Below are 17,707 nucleotides of genomic sequence, written 5' to 3'. Positions count from 1 at the left end.
GGATTGTGAGCACGCTTGACGCGCGTCTACTTTGAAACTAATGGATTTGTGCGCGCAAAAGACGCTACATCTGAACGGCCCCTATTACTAACTTGTTTAACAACGAAATACTGCGCCGTTGACTTTAGACCAGGTTTTTGTTGGTCACTGGCGCATTTGCTTTTTACGCCATCTAACTAGCAACGCGCCATGACTGCGCCTGACCACTCCTCATTTTTAGACCAACACACCCAGAGAAGCGCAAGTTCATTTGCTAGATAGATGACGGGGGTGCAGGGCATGAAAATGACAACTGCGCCTGCATCTAAATAGCAATGACACTTGCGACATGGATTATGTGCCCTCTGCCGTCCGCTTTAGACCATCTAAATTGGGCCCAAAGTCAGCTGGGGCCTCTAGGTGCTCGCTTGGTTCCCTGTGGAGATTTTCTACCAGCCCTATATGTTTAAGCAGGGATCATCGCCACTGACTTACTTTTTTCATACTGAAGGCCACTTTTGGAGTGAGGTGGGAGAGTAGAAAATAGAGCAAGGAGAGGAGAGGCCTCTGTAGCAGCTTGTTTGCAGCCTAAGAGGTCCTTTGTGTATCGTTGGTCTTCCATTCTGGGGGCTAAATGAGCAGTTTAAGTCAAGGCTCAGTCACTGTGTTAAAGTGCAGAGGTGCTGGCCGCTTGTTCCTCTGCTGACAACTGCTGAGTAAGATGTTGCGTGGCATCAACATCGGCCGGAGAGCTAATGTGCAAGCCTAGTGTGTGTATTTTGTGCGTCTGACCTAGGAGGAAGTGCTGAGAATACAGCCATTGTTTGTGCAGGTGGACGGCGGCTGTGGCTTCAGGCCAGACTGGTAGCTTTTCTCCTTTATTAGAGCCAGATGTCTGTGAGGGGGTGAAAAAACAAAGAAAAATAGGCCTGTTCTCTCATCATAACCCCCTCATATAGCCATGTGCACACACCACAGTAATAATGCTTCAAAAGTCAGAAGACAAGGTTTGTAACCAAAACTTGTCTGTATCCTGAAGGAAACATCTATTTATAATCAAACATTAAGTCATCTCACCCATTAGTTATGCTGACATTTCACTTGCCAGCTTTATTTTAAATACTTGGAGTCACCACTAGACAAGACTTAAGTGAAGTGGACCTGGAATTGCAGTATGAGAGATCAAATAAAGTACAGCCCAATATAAGTATACAATATACCTTACTATCAATACAGAAGTAAATTATAAATGGTCCATGAAAAACATTGAATGGACTATGTTCAGAAAATTACTTTAATTTTGTAGTGTATCGTGTATAGTTGTTATGTAATAATAATTACCTTTCATAGTACTAGACTAAAGCTGTGCCTACGAGCAGGGCTGGATTAACCTGCTGAGCATCCTCGGGGCAAAAATTAGCCACTGGCCCCTCTTTAACCCCCTTAACTTTCCCCCTCTGTCTGCACAGTGTGAAGTATTCCTATTTAAGGATTCACAATAATATCAGCACATTATCGGTATCAATAGACAGAGGCTTTAAAATGAAAATTTTTGCCTAAAGGACAGGCCGATAAGATCAGGCTTTAATTATGCAACTTTTATTAGGTAAGATGACTGAATTTGGGTCGGCCTGGTGGTAGCACTGTCACCTCAAAACAAGAGGGTTCTGGGTTTGATCTGACAGTGGGCTGGGGCCCTTTTGTGCAGAGTTTGCATGTTCTCCGGCCTCCTCCCACACTCTAAAGACATGTAGGTTAGGTTAATTGATGACTATAAATTGCCAGTAGGTGTGAATGGTTGTCTATCTCTAAGTGTCAGTCCTGCGATAGTCTGGTGACCTGTCCAGGATGTACCTCTTGCCCAATTTTAGCTGGGATGGTTCCAACTCCCCGCAAACCTGGTTAGGGTTAGGAGGCTGGAGGGTTAGGGATAAGCACGGACAATGAATGAATGAATGAAAGTTGAATTTGCCCTGATTGTGGCTATTGTCAGGATTGTCTTGGAGAGAGCATCAACCAAGCATGTTAAAGTAGGAAACATTTTACAGTTTTTTGCATGTTTCTTGTGTAACTAAGATGAAGTAGTTTTCTTATTTTGCCTAATGAATGTGTACATTTTGATTTTGAAACGTACTGTGTTTTATGTTTGCATCTGCCAGTGGGCCAGCATAATAAAAAGTAGGCATGATAACATGGTAATCCCACTACAGGAGAGAATTAATGTTCTCTGCAATTCAGTGGAAAAAAATATATGTGTATACATAGGCATCAGTATTGGCAATTGACTAAAATCAGATGGAAAATCTCAGCATACTGGATTCTGGCAAAAATCCAATACTGTGCATTCCTATGCTGGAATATTACAGGTTTGTAAATTGATTAAAGAATATGCACCATGTTAGCACAGAATTTGCTGAAAAAAATGAAGGTCTTAAAACTAGATTTTGATATAGAAACCCCCTGTAACACTTATCACTCAAAGCTGAATATTGTATATTGTATATTGTATATTTGATTTATAACATTTCTTTTATTATAGTTCTACTACTGTTACTTTCATCCATTGTGCACCTAGTGCATGTCTATCCACTCTGGAAAATGGGTTCCTCTGAGTGGTCTGCGAAATCTTCCTTTTTGGTCTATTGTGTGTTTGGTTGCTTTTTGAGGGTCTACAGATACACAGTATCATACTGTATGTTATACAAATTGTGAAGTTTGCTAAGACAAATTTGTGATATTGGGCTGTATAACTGAACTTGACTTGACTTTAAAGGGCCTAAAGATCAGGTAATAAACCCGGACCCATCTAAAGGCCCTTATCATCCATTAGTTATACTTGCTTCTCCTTTTAACAGGGTAGCAGTGGGCTGAAGCCAATCCCAGCTGACATTGTGCTTTAGTAGTGCACAAATCAATTCCCAAACAGTGAACCTTGGGCTGTGGGGGCCTTGAGGGATTAGCACCAACAGAAATTACCAGTTTTTTTGCCATGTAAGTGCAAAAATGCAGATCTTAATACTAGATTTGGCATGGACATTCTTCAAGCAAGAACCTCGAGGTCACTTTATAAAAAAGGAACAACTTTAAGACTGTCAGCATGTTCGTTTTTACTGTTCTTTACCTGCTTTACCATAAAGTAATCCGGCTTTGCCTAGCAGTGCCACAGCATTAACAATCTCTCTACACTGAATCTAATGAGTCAAATATTAACATTACCAGCAGGAGTGATGGACGAAACTACCTAAATAAAACCTTTAAAACTAGGGTTTTGTTAAATGGAGAGATGGGAGAACGTACCATATGCCCAAATGCATAGAAAGTATTATTCCTGGTTCCATCAAGAGCAACAAAGAGATGCAGCTTTTCCAAAAAACCTATTTAATTCTGGATGGTTTAGAATTTAGAGGAGGTGTAAAAAATGAAACGACTCTCTCCCCCTCTCCTGTATAATGCTTACACAACAGCCTGTAATCCAACTCACAGCGTGATGGAGAGTGCGGTTATTAACCTTGACATTGCTTAGCATCGCTAGCATTAATCACATCACACAATGAGATACAGTCTCTGACTCTGTGATGTGGGCAGTAGATTGTTGATATGTACATTGAGAGCAGCAGCCAGTTCTCATGTTCTGGTTTTGGGGGTGGGGGGTCTTCCCATGAATTTGCTTAAGGGCAGTGATGTGTACTGAACACTGAGTGTGGATCTCTGAGGCTCTCACAGCCATTTTGGCACCAAATGTTTGACAACAGGAAATGGGAAATAACTCATAAATCTGTGATGTCACAGACACAGAAGGACAAAGCCATGGGCTGAAATGTGCCATATACCCTTCAGAAATGAAAGTGCTGCAGTGCACTAATGATGTATCAGAGGCAAGTTGTGAAGACGGAAATCAACATGACAAAACAATAACAACACTTTAACTTTAAAAAAAAATCATGAAATGTTCATTAGCCCAGAAAAAAAACAACCCAATTAAACCTTTCTCTCTTTAATCAACAAAGCTAATTAAATAATCTTTTGTTATTGCTGCTTGCAGCAATGCTTCATAATTCATGAGACAATAAAAATACAAATTAGCATGAGGACAAAAGGATAATCTTAATTTACTGAAAGACATGTTTGGTCGACTGAGCAGTCCCTGGATGTGTCCGCTGAGCCCCTCGCGGGGCATGGTGGGGCACCGCAGGACAGGGTTATGAGATCCAGTGACTTTAACTCTTTTGCAACCACACAGGCTGTCTCTTTTTCGTTTTTCAGCTAAGACGTTCTGCGCAGACTTGTCTCTCACAGCTGATGCACCCAGTCACGTGAGGACGTACCTGTCTAACCACGTCCTGTAGCTTTCAATGTTAAGGATGCTTGGTGTTACAGACAATGATTTATTAAGCACCTCCACACTTAACTGCTGCAGCAGGAGTCTTCGTTTTCTCAGGGTCCTGAAGGTGTAACACAAGAGGTCCCAACATCATAATGAAAGAGACCAGTGACAACTTGCTTAGTTAAAAAAGTTGGCTGAAGGCCATAGTTACAGTCATTGTGGTTGTAGAAGTCTTAAGAGTGAAGTCATTAGCCATCTATCATAGGGCATTCTTGAGGCTGTGATGAGCTGGTTTCCCTCTGAAATATATGCATCTAATGAGGACAAGGGTGATGGATGCTAACACACCATGCTGACAGCGCAGTGTAGGGCATGGATTGTGTTTTACAATTTGACGGAGTTTCTCTGTTGATCAGGGGGAGGGGGAGATAAGCTTAGCTCCCAAGATGCATTGGGGTCAGGGCACGTGCGAGGCCGCTGTTTGCTTTGTGGAATCTGAAGCAACCATCAGGAGAATCTCTCTTCTAGTCTGTCCTTTGTTCCCCTTATAAAACACCTTGAAGACCTGCTTCACCCACAGTTTAGTCTTTGCATGCATTTGGTCCATTTAGCCTACGTTCTCACCCAAGCAGTGCTCTCTGTATCGCACAGAGTTGATTGGACATCCTCCCCCCTATGCCCAGACAAGCACACATTACCCTTCTTTCTTTCAGCACATGTGTATATGTCTAATTCAGACCCCATGCCTGAAAGTTACAACTACAGTTTTTTAAATCAAGTTTGCCTCCAAAGAATTCTTTCCACTCATTTTCTTGCCTCTCCTTAAACAAGGTAGCCATTCTCAGAGTCCCAGCTCTGTCCTCCATTAGTCCAGCCGGAGGTAGCTGGGTGTGGAGTAGTTGAACATAAGGAAGTCCAACTTGTAAAGCTGGTAGAGTTGGATCTGCTGCTGAGTGCTGATATTGCTAAAGAACTGGGCCGTCATGGCATCTGTGGTCCGAGTGGACTTGGCATAGCTTGGGAAATGCAAGGAGTCGCCAACACCCACCAGCCGCAGCACATAGTTTGCATCCGCTTCCAGTGTGTCATATTTGCCTACCAGGTCATAGTGGATGTGACATGGATGACAAAGCTGGTAAACGGTCTGCCAGTGCTCGTTGAGTGGACCATCGCGCTGCGTGGCCGGGTCCACCAGGTACTCTGCAAACTCTTTGAATTTAACATCAGCACCATTGAGCAGGGCGTCCTGCGTGGCATTCTTGCGGTAGCGCCGGATGATGCGAGTGCCAAAGCGCTTATGGAAGGATGAGTTGTACTTGAGGGTAAACTTGTTGCGGTATGCAGAGACCAGCCTCTCAAAGGGCTCGCGAACAAAGAGGAACTTGAGGTAGTTCTTGAGGCGGTGGTTGATCTCAGCAATACTGTATTGATTCAGCGTCTTCAGGTTGGAGGGAATGTGGGCTTCATTGGAAGGGATTTCCATTGGGTCACTGTTTAAGAGAGGCATAAGGACAGTGAGGATCGAATGTAAAACAAACAATATGCATTCATGTCTTGGGTCATCACAAACTTTCAGTGTAATGAGGGCATTATTCTATGCTTTCTTTTGATTTTCACATTGGCTAGTCATCCTGTTTAATTTGTCTTCTGATTAAATCGGAACCGTTGAAACAAGTTGTAGGAAGCCTCTGCAAATAATTGGTTGCTGGCAGACACTCTGTGCTACAATAAAATGGTTAATCAGCAGTGCCATGCGCTGTAGAGCCGATGCGCTGCTGGTTCTGCCGGCCTGAATAGAATAATGTCTATAGCCTTACTGTTGTGTACAGCCTTATAGACTGAGCTGAGTAGTGATGCGCGGGTCGACCCCTAACCCGCGGGACCTGCAAATGGACCTGTGGGTCGGGCAGCAGTGATCGTCTGTTAAATCGGTCTGTAAATGATATTTTGACATTATTGGCTATTACTGTCATGGCATCCGAAGGTACTGATGCGTTGAGCAGGTGACAGTCCGCGGTCATTTTCCAAACACACTTGTGTCACGCACTCCAAAAGAAACTTGTTGAAACTTTAAACAATAATTTATTGTACAAAACAGGGGAAACAAACGTTGACAAAAACGGTCCCATAATTCATATTAAATAAAGATAATGAAAAAAACAGCTACAAGTTAGAGGGAATAGTGATAAAGTGGTAAAACTTGGCATTGATCCACAGCCTCAGACAGATGCGCTCAAGCGTGCCGTGTGCACAAGCTCAGTTGGTAGGCTATGCTATATTTTCACATTTTATAATGTATAAAAACAATATGTAAAAAAAAAAAAAAAAGTAAATAAAAAAACAAATATCGAATACCAAATTTTCATAACGAATACCTACCCATAGAAACGAATATTCGAATATCTGAATATTTGGGTACAGCCCTAGATGTAACTACATCTTACAACACATGTCCTGTGCATATCTCTTCCTATTTGTCAAACATGGAGCAATATATTTAGAAGGGACATAAATGACCTCTAAACTTAAATCTTTTAAAAGTCTGCCAGGTACAAGACTCACCTGTATTTACCCCGGCCTGTAAGCACCATCATGACGCGCTTCCAGTTGGTACAGGCCACCTTGGGGACATAGCAGTAGATGAGTTCATGGTCCTCATCCACCACAAGATGTTTGAGATCTCCGGGTGTCAGTACTCTGCGCTTACGACTGGACGCACTGTAGACTCGACATGCATCCACTACCTGATCCCTCCTGGCCTGGTGAAGGACAGCTGCTCCAGACAACTCCAACTGGTCAGGCAGAGACAGAGAGAGTATGAGAGAGAATCTCAATGTACGTACATACGCAGAATAGACATACAGCTAAAAACAAGGACAAAAAAGCTGAACAAGGTGAGCCCAAACAAAACAACAAAAGAAAAGGACATTGCTTTAAAATTTGGACACAGGACTTTTAGCGGAGAGCTATCTGGGTATGAGGATCTGGAAACTGTCAGCTCTTGTCACCAAATATTTGGTACATGATGTTTAATCTTTTCAAAAGAATGAAGTAAACATTGGTCATTTTCTTGCTTGTTTGGCTGAAAAATGTTCAAATTTTAGGATAGTCAACCAACAACAATATCTACTATCAACTGTATCTTCTGATATACACACTGACTAGCTGTGGCATCAAAGCTAGGTGCATCAGCCGAATTAGCTTGTTGGGCAGCTGGCATCATGGAACACAATGCTTTGGTAAATGGACTTGCATTTGTATTGCGCCCTTCTAGTCTTCTGATGAGTGAGGGTAATTTTACACTACAGAGCCAGATTCATCCATTTACACACACATTTATTCACTGGTGGCTGGGGCTACTCATTTAACATTTACATGCAGTTAGATACCCATTTGGGGGAGCAATGTAGGGTTCAGTATCTTGCTCAGGGAAGCTTCAATGTGTGGACTAGAGAAGCTGGGGGTTAAAATGTTGATCTTCTGATGAGTGAACTACTTGCTGTCTTGAGCAACTGCCAGTGTTTTGATAATGGTGGTTGAGACAGCTATCTAACCTGATTCTCATGCGCTGTTTGTACGTTTTCTTACAAAAAGTAATGCATTTGTGCATAACCCAGGATATCATACAAACTTTTGTGTAAGAATAGGTTGGTCTAACAGCCTTTATATTTATATATATATATATATATATATATATATATATATATATTTATATATACAGTACAGGCCAAAAGTTTGGACACACCTTCTCATTCAATGCGTTTTCTGTATTTTCATGACTATTTACATTGTAGATTCTCACTGAAGGCATCAAAACTATGAATGAACACATGTGGAGTTATGTACTTAACAAAAAAAGGTGAAATAACTGAAAACATGTTTTATATTCTAGTTTCTTCAAAATAGCCACCTTTTGCTCTGATTACTGCTTTGCACACTCTTGGCATTCTCTCGATGAGCTTCAAGAGGTAGTCACCTGAAATGGTTTCCACTTCACAGGTGTGCCTTATCAGGGTTAATTAGTGGAATTTCTTGCTTTATCAATGGGGTTGGGACCATCAGTTGTGTTGTGCAGAAGTCAGGTTAATACACAGCCGACACCCCTATTGGACAACTGTTAAAATTCATATTATGGCAAGAACCAATCAGCTAACTAAAGAAAAACGAGTGGCCATCATTACTTTAAGAAATGAAGGTCAGTCAGTCCGGAAAATTGCAAAAACTTTAAATGTGTCTCCAAGTGGAGTCGCAAAAACCATCAATCGCTACAACGAAACTGGCACACATGAGGACCGACCCAGGAAAGGAAGACCAAGAGTCAACTCTGCTTCTGAGGATAAGTTCATCCGAGTCACCAGCCTCAGAAATCGCAAGTAAACAGCAGCTCAAATTAGAGACCAGATGAATGCCACACAGAGTTCTAGCAGCAGACCCATCTCTAGAACAACTGTTAAGAGGAGACTGCACGAATCAGGCCTTCATGGTCAAATAGCTGCTAGGAAACCACTGCTAAGGAGAGCCAACAAGCAGAAGAGATTTGTCTGGGCCAAGAAACACAAGGAATGGACATTTGACCAGTGGAAATCTGTGCTTTGGTCTGATGAGTCGAAATTTGAGATCTTTGGTTCCAACCGCCGTGTCTTTGTGAGACGCAGAAAAGGTGAACGGATGGATTCCACATGCCTGGTTCCCACTGTGAAGCATGGAGGAGGAGGTGTGATGGTGTGGGGTGTTTTGCTGGTGACACTGTTGGGGATTTATTTAAAATTGAAGGCACACTGAACCAGCATGGCTACCACAGCATCCTGCAGCGACATGCCATCCCATCCGGTTTGCATTTAGTTGGACGATCATTTATTTTTCAACAGGACAGTGACCCCAAACACACCTCCAGGCTGTGTAAGGGCTATTTGACCAAGAAGGAGAGTGATGGAGTGCTGTGGCAGATGACCTGGCCTCCACAGTCACCGGACCTGAACCCAATCGAGATGGTTTGGGGTGAGCTGGACCGCAGAGTGAAGGCAAAGGGGCCAACAAGTGCTAAACACCTCTGGGAACTCCTTCAAGACTGTTGGAAAACCATTTCAGGTGACTACCTCTTGAAGCTCATGGAGAGAATGCCAAGAGTGTGCAAAGCAGTAATCAGAGCAAAGGGTGGCTATTTTGAAGAAACTAGAATATAAAACATGTTTTCAGTTATTTCACCTTTTTTTGTTAAGTACACAACTCCACATGTGTTCATTCATAGTTTTGATGCCTTCAGTGAGAATCTACAATGTAAATAGTCATGAAAATAAAGAAAACGCATTGAATGAGAAGGTGTGTCCAAACTTTTGACCTGTACTGTATATATATATATATATGTATATATATATATATATGTATATATATACATATATATATATATGGGTCAAAGACGTGGCATGTCAATTCTGGTGTCCAAAGCATATTTATAATGTTAAAAATATGTAAATATTTCAAAACACTACATTATGTTACTCAACTCTCCCCTCTTTACTTACTCATATGAGTATTCACTATAAGAAATGAAAATTTAAGGAGCTATTGAGCTCAAAAGTACCAAATTGTCCTTCCTGGGTAACATCCCCGCTTAAATCTAAGTACAAAAATATGCAAAAAATGTCAGAAATCTTAATAAAAGGATTAATTATCTACTGGGGCATAATTGTGTTAATGTTTGCAATGACATATGCAAATATAGTAACAATGCTAAGCTTATTTACATTTTAACGCAAGAAATACTTTTGTCTCCATATTTGGATTTCCATAATGTCCTTCCTGGGTAACAGACTATAGTGGCTATATATTACCATATTTGGATTTGGATAGTCATGTGACAGACTGTTGTATCAGCCAGAAGATTCTGAAGGACCCCCAAAACACATTACAAGGTCAAAAAGTCTCTCTTAAAATGTTGATATTTTGACCTTTTTGGTCACTGGTGTGATATGTCCTCAAATCATGTGTCTTTCTGGATAACGCTAATAAAACATTTATAATGTTTATATATTTAAAAACTACCTATTTCATGTAAAATATGACACTGATGCGTTGAAGTATAAGTTATAGTTTTCCACAGTAGGCCTAGTTAAAGCCTGATTATAAAGGGAAAAGTGTTTTCTTGTCCTTCCTGGATAACGATATGTCCTTCCTTACCCAGGACATGTCCTCTGTTATCCAGAGTGGACATGTTTATCAATGCAGATTTGTATTAGTATCTGTAGCTTTTTAGGCATTGACTTGATATTGTTATATTATATTAATAACAATATTATGTATTTTTTTTTTAACTTTTATTGCATTTTCCGTTATTTATCTTGAATTTATCTGATTCAATGAACACAGGCCATTATCATAGATTTTTGTGAAGCTATTGTCCAAAAATGAACCAATAATAATGCTATAATCTAATATTTATGTTTTTAATAAGGTTTTAGTACAGTTTTTGATGTTTCAGGGTCAGTTTTGTTCTTCCAGATGCCGCTGTCTGATAAAGAGAGGCAGAGACTATACAGGGCTAGGAAGAATGCTGATCCACAAGCTAGGGCTGAGTATCTTGAGGAAAAGAGAGCAAGGTATTGTGATTTAGTGAAGGCAGATCAGTAAAAAGGAAATAAAATATCAAAATAGGTTTACACGCATTGCAAAAGGCTTAGATGTTTTAGTTAACCCTCCTGTTATGTTGTGGATCAAATTGACCCATTTCAATGTTTAAGAACACAGAAAACATGTTTTTATTAAGTTTTGGAGCATGAAACCGTTTCTGCTGGACTTGATTAGTGTAATGAACATGTAAATGAAAATGACTACTGACACGGCAGTGATAATGGAGGAAGGGTAAAAATATCACATTTCTTGCAAATTAAGACACAAGAGAAGAGAATGACAGCCCAGGAGGCTCTGGAACATATCCTTGATCAGGATAGTGAAGTTGAGGAGGAATTGTCTGAAAATGAAGATGATCTTGAGATCAACTCTGGTCATGATGATGAATTTTCAAACCATCAACTCCAAGAGAAACATTCATATCAAAAAATGACCAAATAGAATATTGAATGCCTCATTTTTGCCAGTGTACTAAAAGAAATCAGTTTGAAAGTTATTTTTTAATGAAAAACGAGTGAATTCTCATAAGTACACAATGATTTGTAAGGGGTGAAACACTTGATTACATTAAATAATGATTACATTAATGTCAATTGAGCTAACGATAATGTTTATAGAGAAAAATATATTTACCTCCGCCAAGGAGGTTATGTTTCTGCCGGCGTTGTTCTGTTTGTCTGTTTGTTCGTTTGTCTGTTTGTTTGTTCGTTTGTCTGTCTGCAAAATAACTCAAAAAGTTAAAAACGGATTTTGACGAAATTTCCAGGAAAGGTGGATAATGGGACAAGGAACAGATGATAAAATTTTAGTGGTGATTGGTTGAAGCAAAGTGGATAAAATAATAAATAAAGTCTATCGTCTGACACCCTCAGCAGCAATTAAGACGGTGAAAATAGCGCCATCTGGTGGCTGGAAAGCACGTCTCGTTCTACTTGCTAAATATTGTTAAATTCTAAAGTTGAAATTAATGTTCTGTGTTGGAAAAAAGACTGTGAAAAAATACAAAAAAAGATTATATTCTGTGTTGGTACAAAATAAAAACGAAGTAAATACACCACAGTGTCTCCATGGTGAAGGCATATAACCTAATAATGATAGTGATGCAAATAACCTAATTGTGATGCAGGCTGCAAAATCTAATGCAGAGGGGGAGTGAATATCACCTACTTGGCGGAGGTCTGCACTCTCTGAGTGCTTTTCTAGTTTTAAACTACTTTCAGATGGTTAAATATCAATTTGACCCGGGAACATCATTGCATTACTTGATAAATGAGTTACATTGTTGCATGAAATGAAAGATTAAAAAACATCTTTTCAGATCTTTAACAGCTGTCAGTCTCTTTGTATTATGTATGTTTGTTGAAAAAATGATGTTCCTGAGACAGCCTTTAATGATAATTACTTTGAAATCTTGCAGTATGTCATTCCGGGTAACAGCATGTCATTCCGGGTAACAATGACACAGTCAAGTAATTTAACCCAGATTTTCATGTTATATTACTCAGTCATGTTTCTTGAGTTGAGGATACAATAACAACCCTTTTACCTTTACTATAAAACATTTTAAGACATTTTCCATCTTTTTTCTCTTTTTGGCATGGAACTTTGTGTGATCAACAGCAACTAATGAACCCATTTCAGTATAAATATCCAAATATATTACATTAATTGTGATGAAAATGTTGTTTTCTGAGCAGTAATTGTTTGTTGAGCTCTAACTATAGTTATCTATAAACTTTTATATGCCAACAATGGTACACATTTTAATTAATTTTCAATTCCATTCCCGTTACCCAGGAAGGACATTTTCCATGGAATTATCCATATGATTGACTGAAAAATGTTAATTGCATTTTTAAAATGAATTCTTTTTGTTGAGTTATATACAGAACACTCTAATAAAGATAGAAAGTGCCTAAATTGGCATTTTTAGCCAATTTGATTTATTTTTTTTTATTTATTTTCGTCTTTGACCCATATATATATATATATATATATATATATATATATATATATATTTATATGGGTCAGAGTACAATCAGTTTAGAGTCGGCAAGGAAACCGGGGGAACTGCCCTAGAGGGGAATTCAGACCCAAAGGAAAAATAATCAAGAGGCATAAGAAAACATTCCTGCCCTTCAGATGTAAAGCCCTCAGGCTGCTCTCAGCCTCTGACTCTTTAATTCTTATTCTTAATATATATACAGTACAGGCCAAAAGTTTGGACACACCTTCTCATTCAATGCGTTTTCTTTATTTTCATGACTATTTACATTGTAGATTCTCACTGAAGGCATCAAAACTATGAATGAACACATGTGGAGTTATGTACTTAACAAAAAAAGGTGAAATAACTGAAAACATGTTTTATATTCTAGTTTCTTCAAAATAGCCACCCTTTGCTCTGATTACTGCTTTGCACACTCTTGGCATTCTCTCCATGAGCTTCAAGAGGTAGTCACCTGAAATGGTTTTCCAACAGTCTTGAAGGAGTTCCCAGAGGTGTTTAGCACTTGTTGGCCCCTTTGCCTTCACTCTGCGGTCCAGCTCACCCCAAACCATCTCGATTGGGTTCAGGTCCGGTGACTGTGGAGGCCAGGTCATCTGCTGCAGCACTCCATCACTCTCCTTCTTGGTCAAATAGCCCTTACACAGCCTGGAGGTGTGTTTGGGGTCATTGTCCTGTTGAAAAATAAATGATCGTCCAACTAAATGCAAACCGGATGGGATGGCATGTCGCTGCAGGATGCTGTGGTAGCCATGCTGGTTCAGTGTGCCTTCAATTTTGAATAAATCCCCAACAGTGTCACCAGCAAAACACCCCCACACCATCACACCTCCTCCTCCATGCTTCACAGTGGGAACCAGGCATGTGGAATCCATCCATTCACCTTTTCTGCATCTCACAAAGACACGGCGGTTGGAACCAAAGATCTCAAATTTGGACTCATCAGACCAAAGCACAGATTTCCACTGGTCTAATGTCCATTCCTTGTGTTTCTTGGCCCAAACAAATCTCTTCTGCTTGTTGGCTCTCCTTAGCAGTGGTTTCCTAGCAGCTATTTGACCATGAAGGCCTGATTCGCGCAGTCTCCTCTTAACAGTTGTTCTAGAGATGGGTCTGCTGCTAGAACTCTGTGTGGCATTCATCTGGTCTCTGATCTGAGCTGCTGTTAACTTGCCATTTCTGAGGCTGGTGACTCGGATGAACTTATCCTCAGAAGCAGAGGTGACTCTTGGTCTTCCTTTCCTGGGTCGGTCCTCATGTGTGCCAGTTTCGTTGTAGCGCTTGATGGTTTTTGCGACTCCACTTGAGGACACATTTAAAGTTTTTGCAATTTTCCGGACTGACTGACCTTCATTTCTTAAAGTAATGATGGTCACTCGTTTTTCTTTAGTTAGCTGATTGGTTCTTGCCATAATATGAATTTTAACAGTTGTCCAATAGGGCTGTCGGCTGTGTATTAACCTGACTTCTGCACAACACAACTGATGGTCCCAACCCCATTGATAAAGCAAGAAATTCCACTAATTAACCCTGATAAGGCACACCTGTGAAGTGGAAACCATTTCAGGTGACTACCTCTTGAAGCTCATGGAGAGAATGCCAAGAGTGTGCAAAGCAGTAATCAGAGCAAAGGGTGGCTATTTTGAAGAAACTAGAATATAAAACATGTTTTCAGTTATTTCACCTTTTTTTGTTAAGTACATAACTCCACATGTGTTCATTCATAGTTTTGATGCCTTCAGTGAGAATCTACAATGTAAATAGTCATGAAAATAAAGAAAATGCATTGAATGAGAAGGTGTGTCCAAACTTTTGGCCTGTACTGTATATATATGTATATATATATATATATATATATATATATATATATATATATGTATATGTATATATATAAATATGTATATATATATATATATATATATATATATATATATATGTATATATATGTACAGTGTCAATAAAGCACTCTAAAATGAGTGAAACTGAACCAAAGCCGAAGGAGCAAGTAATTAAGAGATAGGGAGAGTGTTATTAATCTCAGCCTTTATTTTCATGCTCATCTCTTTATTGACTCCATCTTTTTCTCCTATCTGAGTCGCTGCACGGACCATGATAGAGATTAGTCCATGGCTATGGAGGAAGATAATGATATTTGAGGATATTACAGATATTGAGTGTTCAACATGCGCAAATCCAGTCAGCTATCACTATTCTGAGACATATTTCATATTAACCATGATGCATGTGATGAAGTGGACCATGGTAGGAGGGAAAGGAAAAGGCTGGGAAAGAAGGGCAGGAATGTTTTCTTATGCCTGTTGATTATTTTTCCTTGGGGTCTGAATTCCCCTCTAGGGCAGTTCCCCGGTTTCCTTGCCAACTCTAAACTGATTGTACTCTGGCTTGCATCTTGAGAGCTCCATCCCACTCACAACAAATGTGGCCTTTCAGTGCAACACCGGCCAGGGCTGACATGGAGTGCTAAAATAATTCAGGGACCACCACCAAGTGGTAGACACCTAGACAGCTTGGCTAAAGAGGTTTGTATGTATTTCTTCCTTGAAGTCACTCTTTAACCATGTCTTCAAGTGTGCAATTCATCACGTGCTTGCTATAAGAACATGGCAGCAAACCAATCTGTCACACCTTTTTAACTGATAACATACATAAGCAGGCATGGAGAAGTCGTGAAGGAAATGCACAACCTTAAAATCTAAGATATTTCAGAAAGTGTGTAATAATCATGCTCTGTTACTTTATTAATGGGCTCCATGTGGGGATACAGGGCCGATGATTTGTTTCATTGAAAAATGCATGTGGAGAACACGCCTGTTCAGCCGTACCAATGGTGACCACGATTCTTGGCCCTTGTGGATGTAGGAGAGGATCATTCCGGAGTTGAAGAGATTTTGTAGGGCAGATGGAATAGAGAAGCTGGTGAGGCCGTTGTATACTGTAGGAGCTGCGCAACACTTGCGGGTCTGCCTGGAAGTATGTCTGTAGTCTGACCACTGTGGGAATAACATGGCTCAAGGATAATCGTTTTCGGATGGAATTTCATGTGGATCAGAAGAATTGATCTGCAGTTCTGGATCCGTGGAGAGTTCACTATTTGATACAACCAAAGCTAGCGTTTGTCTTACTTTTAGATTGAGGTAAGCCAGTGGTTACACGTAAAGCCCATGGTCTGTCAGCATGAGAAATTAGTTCAAGAGAAAGAGAATGCATCAGGTGTGCTTGAATATTCTGAGCAGAAATGGAATGTGTTCAAGGCATGGTCTTTGTTCCAGAACCTAGTTTATAAAACTACATATAAGGGCAGGTGTTGTGCTGTGTTCAAATAGTTGTACAAAGATGAACTTCTGGTGAAATTGATGTTAAATAAACAAAATAAATGTAATTTTCCAGAGTGTCAGTACTGGTGTTATAGGAAAATCAAAAACCTGGCAAAACATTTGCCGTGTCAGCAGCGGTCATGGGGGAAGTATTCAGATTCTTCATTTATGTGAAAGTAATAATATTATACTGTAAAAATACTCTGTTACCAGTAAAAGCTTTTTATTATTATAAATTATTTAAAGTATCAAAAGTTATAGTATTTATACAAAAAAGTTTAAATATATTTGATAAATAAAAATCATTAACAGAATTAAAAGAAAAACAACAAGTCCTAATACTTGAGAAGCTGAAACCATTTAATGTTTTTACATTAAAGAATAACTTAAACAAGTCAAAATAGCTGTAAATTAATGATTTCCTCATAATGGTTTGCCAATTAAAGTATCAAAATGGTCATCAGAAATAATTTATCATTATTAACAATAATGATTAATTATGTTAAATAATGTGACTTAATTTACATTAAATCACCTCCTGGGGCACCATTCCCACAAAGGGAAAAATGATAGCCAGTTAATGATATCAGTCTCATAAAATACACTGAACTATCAATTTGGAACTCTGATTAATAGTTTAATTAATAACCATCACCAAAATTACCATATTGATAAAGAAGGCTGAAGGATTTCGGAGTTCTTGACATAGCAGAGGTTGACTATTCATTCACACTTGTGCAACATGAAACAAACAGCAGGTATGATTCCAAATGTGTTTATTTATAAAGAAAGTAAAGAATAGACTAGAATAGAGTTCATTGCCATTTGCACAGGTACGTTACAGTACAGGCACATTGGAATTCTTGTGCGTCTCTCTTTGTCAACTTAGTTAAAAAATATAAAAATATAAAATAGACAAGTTCAATTAAGACAGAAAGCAAATAAAAGAGCAGCTCAAATACTGCAAACACAAATATACAAATATACAGTCAAAAGCGGTGAAGAGAAATACAGTACAGTAGATGTGGAGAGAACCCTATATAAAATATATAAAAAATGTAATGAATAATTGACATTCCTGAATACTGATCACTTATTGCACATAATATATTGCACATGTGCAGAGTGAGTCAATTACAGTATTGCACATTTTGTATATGTGTAGGGACAAGTAGTGTCAGTGAGGAGTGAGGAATGTCTGTCCCTCCAAAGCAAACAAAGCACACAATTCTAACTAACTATATACAAGCATGGGTGTGTATATGCATGTGTGGGTGTGTGTGCGAGAAAGAGAGAGAGAGAGAGTGAGAGATAAAAGGTGGGTTTATAAAACAAAGGGCTGTCTGGCCTACAAAACAAAATGGCTGACAACATCTACAAGATGCAAGGGCGCCTCCAGAAATTTTTCATAGGGGTGGCCAGATGGGGCCACTT

The 17,707-nt window shown here is 39.4% G+C and overlaps 1 protein-coding gene across 2 annotated transcripts in view; it reads right to left on the bottom strand.

Moving 5' to 3' along the window:
- Nucleotides 1–3,957: 3,957 nt before the first annotated feature.
- The window catches only part of chst11 (carbohydrate (chondroitin 4) sulfotransferase 11), a 289,615-nt gene continuing 275,865 nt past the window's right edge, over nt 3,958–17,707 (bottom strand). For both annotated transcript variants that reach the window (XM_033609147.2, XM_033609148.2), the window contains exons 3-4: nt 6,866–7,095; nt 3,958–5,793 (exon numbers count right to left, since the gene is read on the bottom strand). In XM_033609147.2, coding sequence (XP_033465038.1) covers nt 5,169–5,793; nt 6,866–7,095 — 855 coding nt within the window. In that variant the 3' untranslated portion in view covers nt 3,958–5,168. The remainder of the gene's footprint in view (nt 5,794–6,865; nt 7,096–17,707) is intronic.

The sequence above is a fragment of the Epinephelus lanceolatus genome, chromosome 23, assembly GCF_041903045.1.
Source record: "Epinephelus lanceolatus isolate andai-2023 chromosome 23, ASM4190304v1, whole genome shotgun sequence".
In the NCBI taxonomy this organism is placed as follows: domain Eukaryota; kingdom Metazoa; phylum Chordata; class Actinopteri; order Perciformes; family Serranidae; genus Epinephelus; species Epinephelus lanceolatus.
This window is presented reverse-complemented; position numbering and strand designations above follow the sequence as displayed.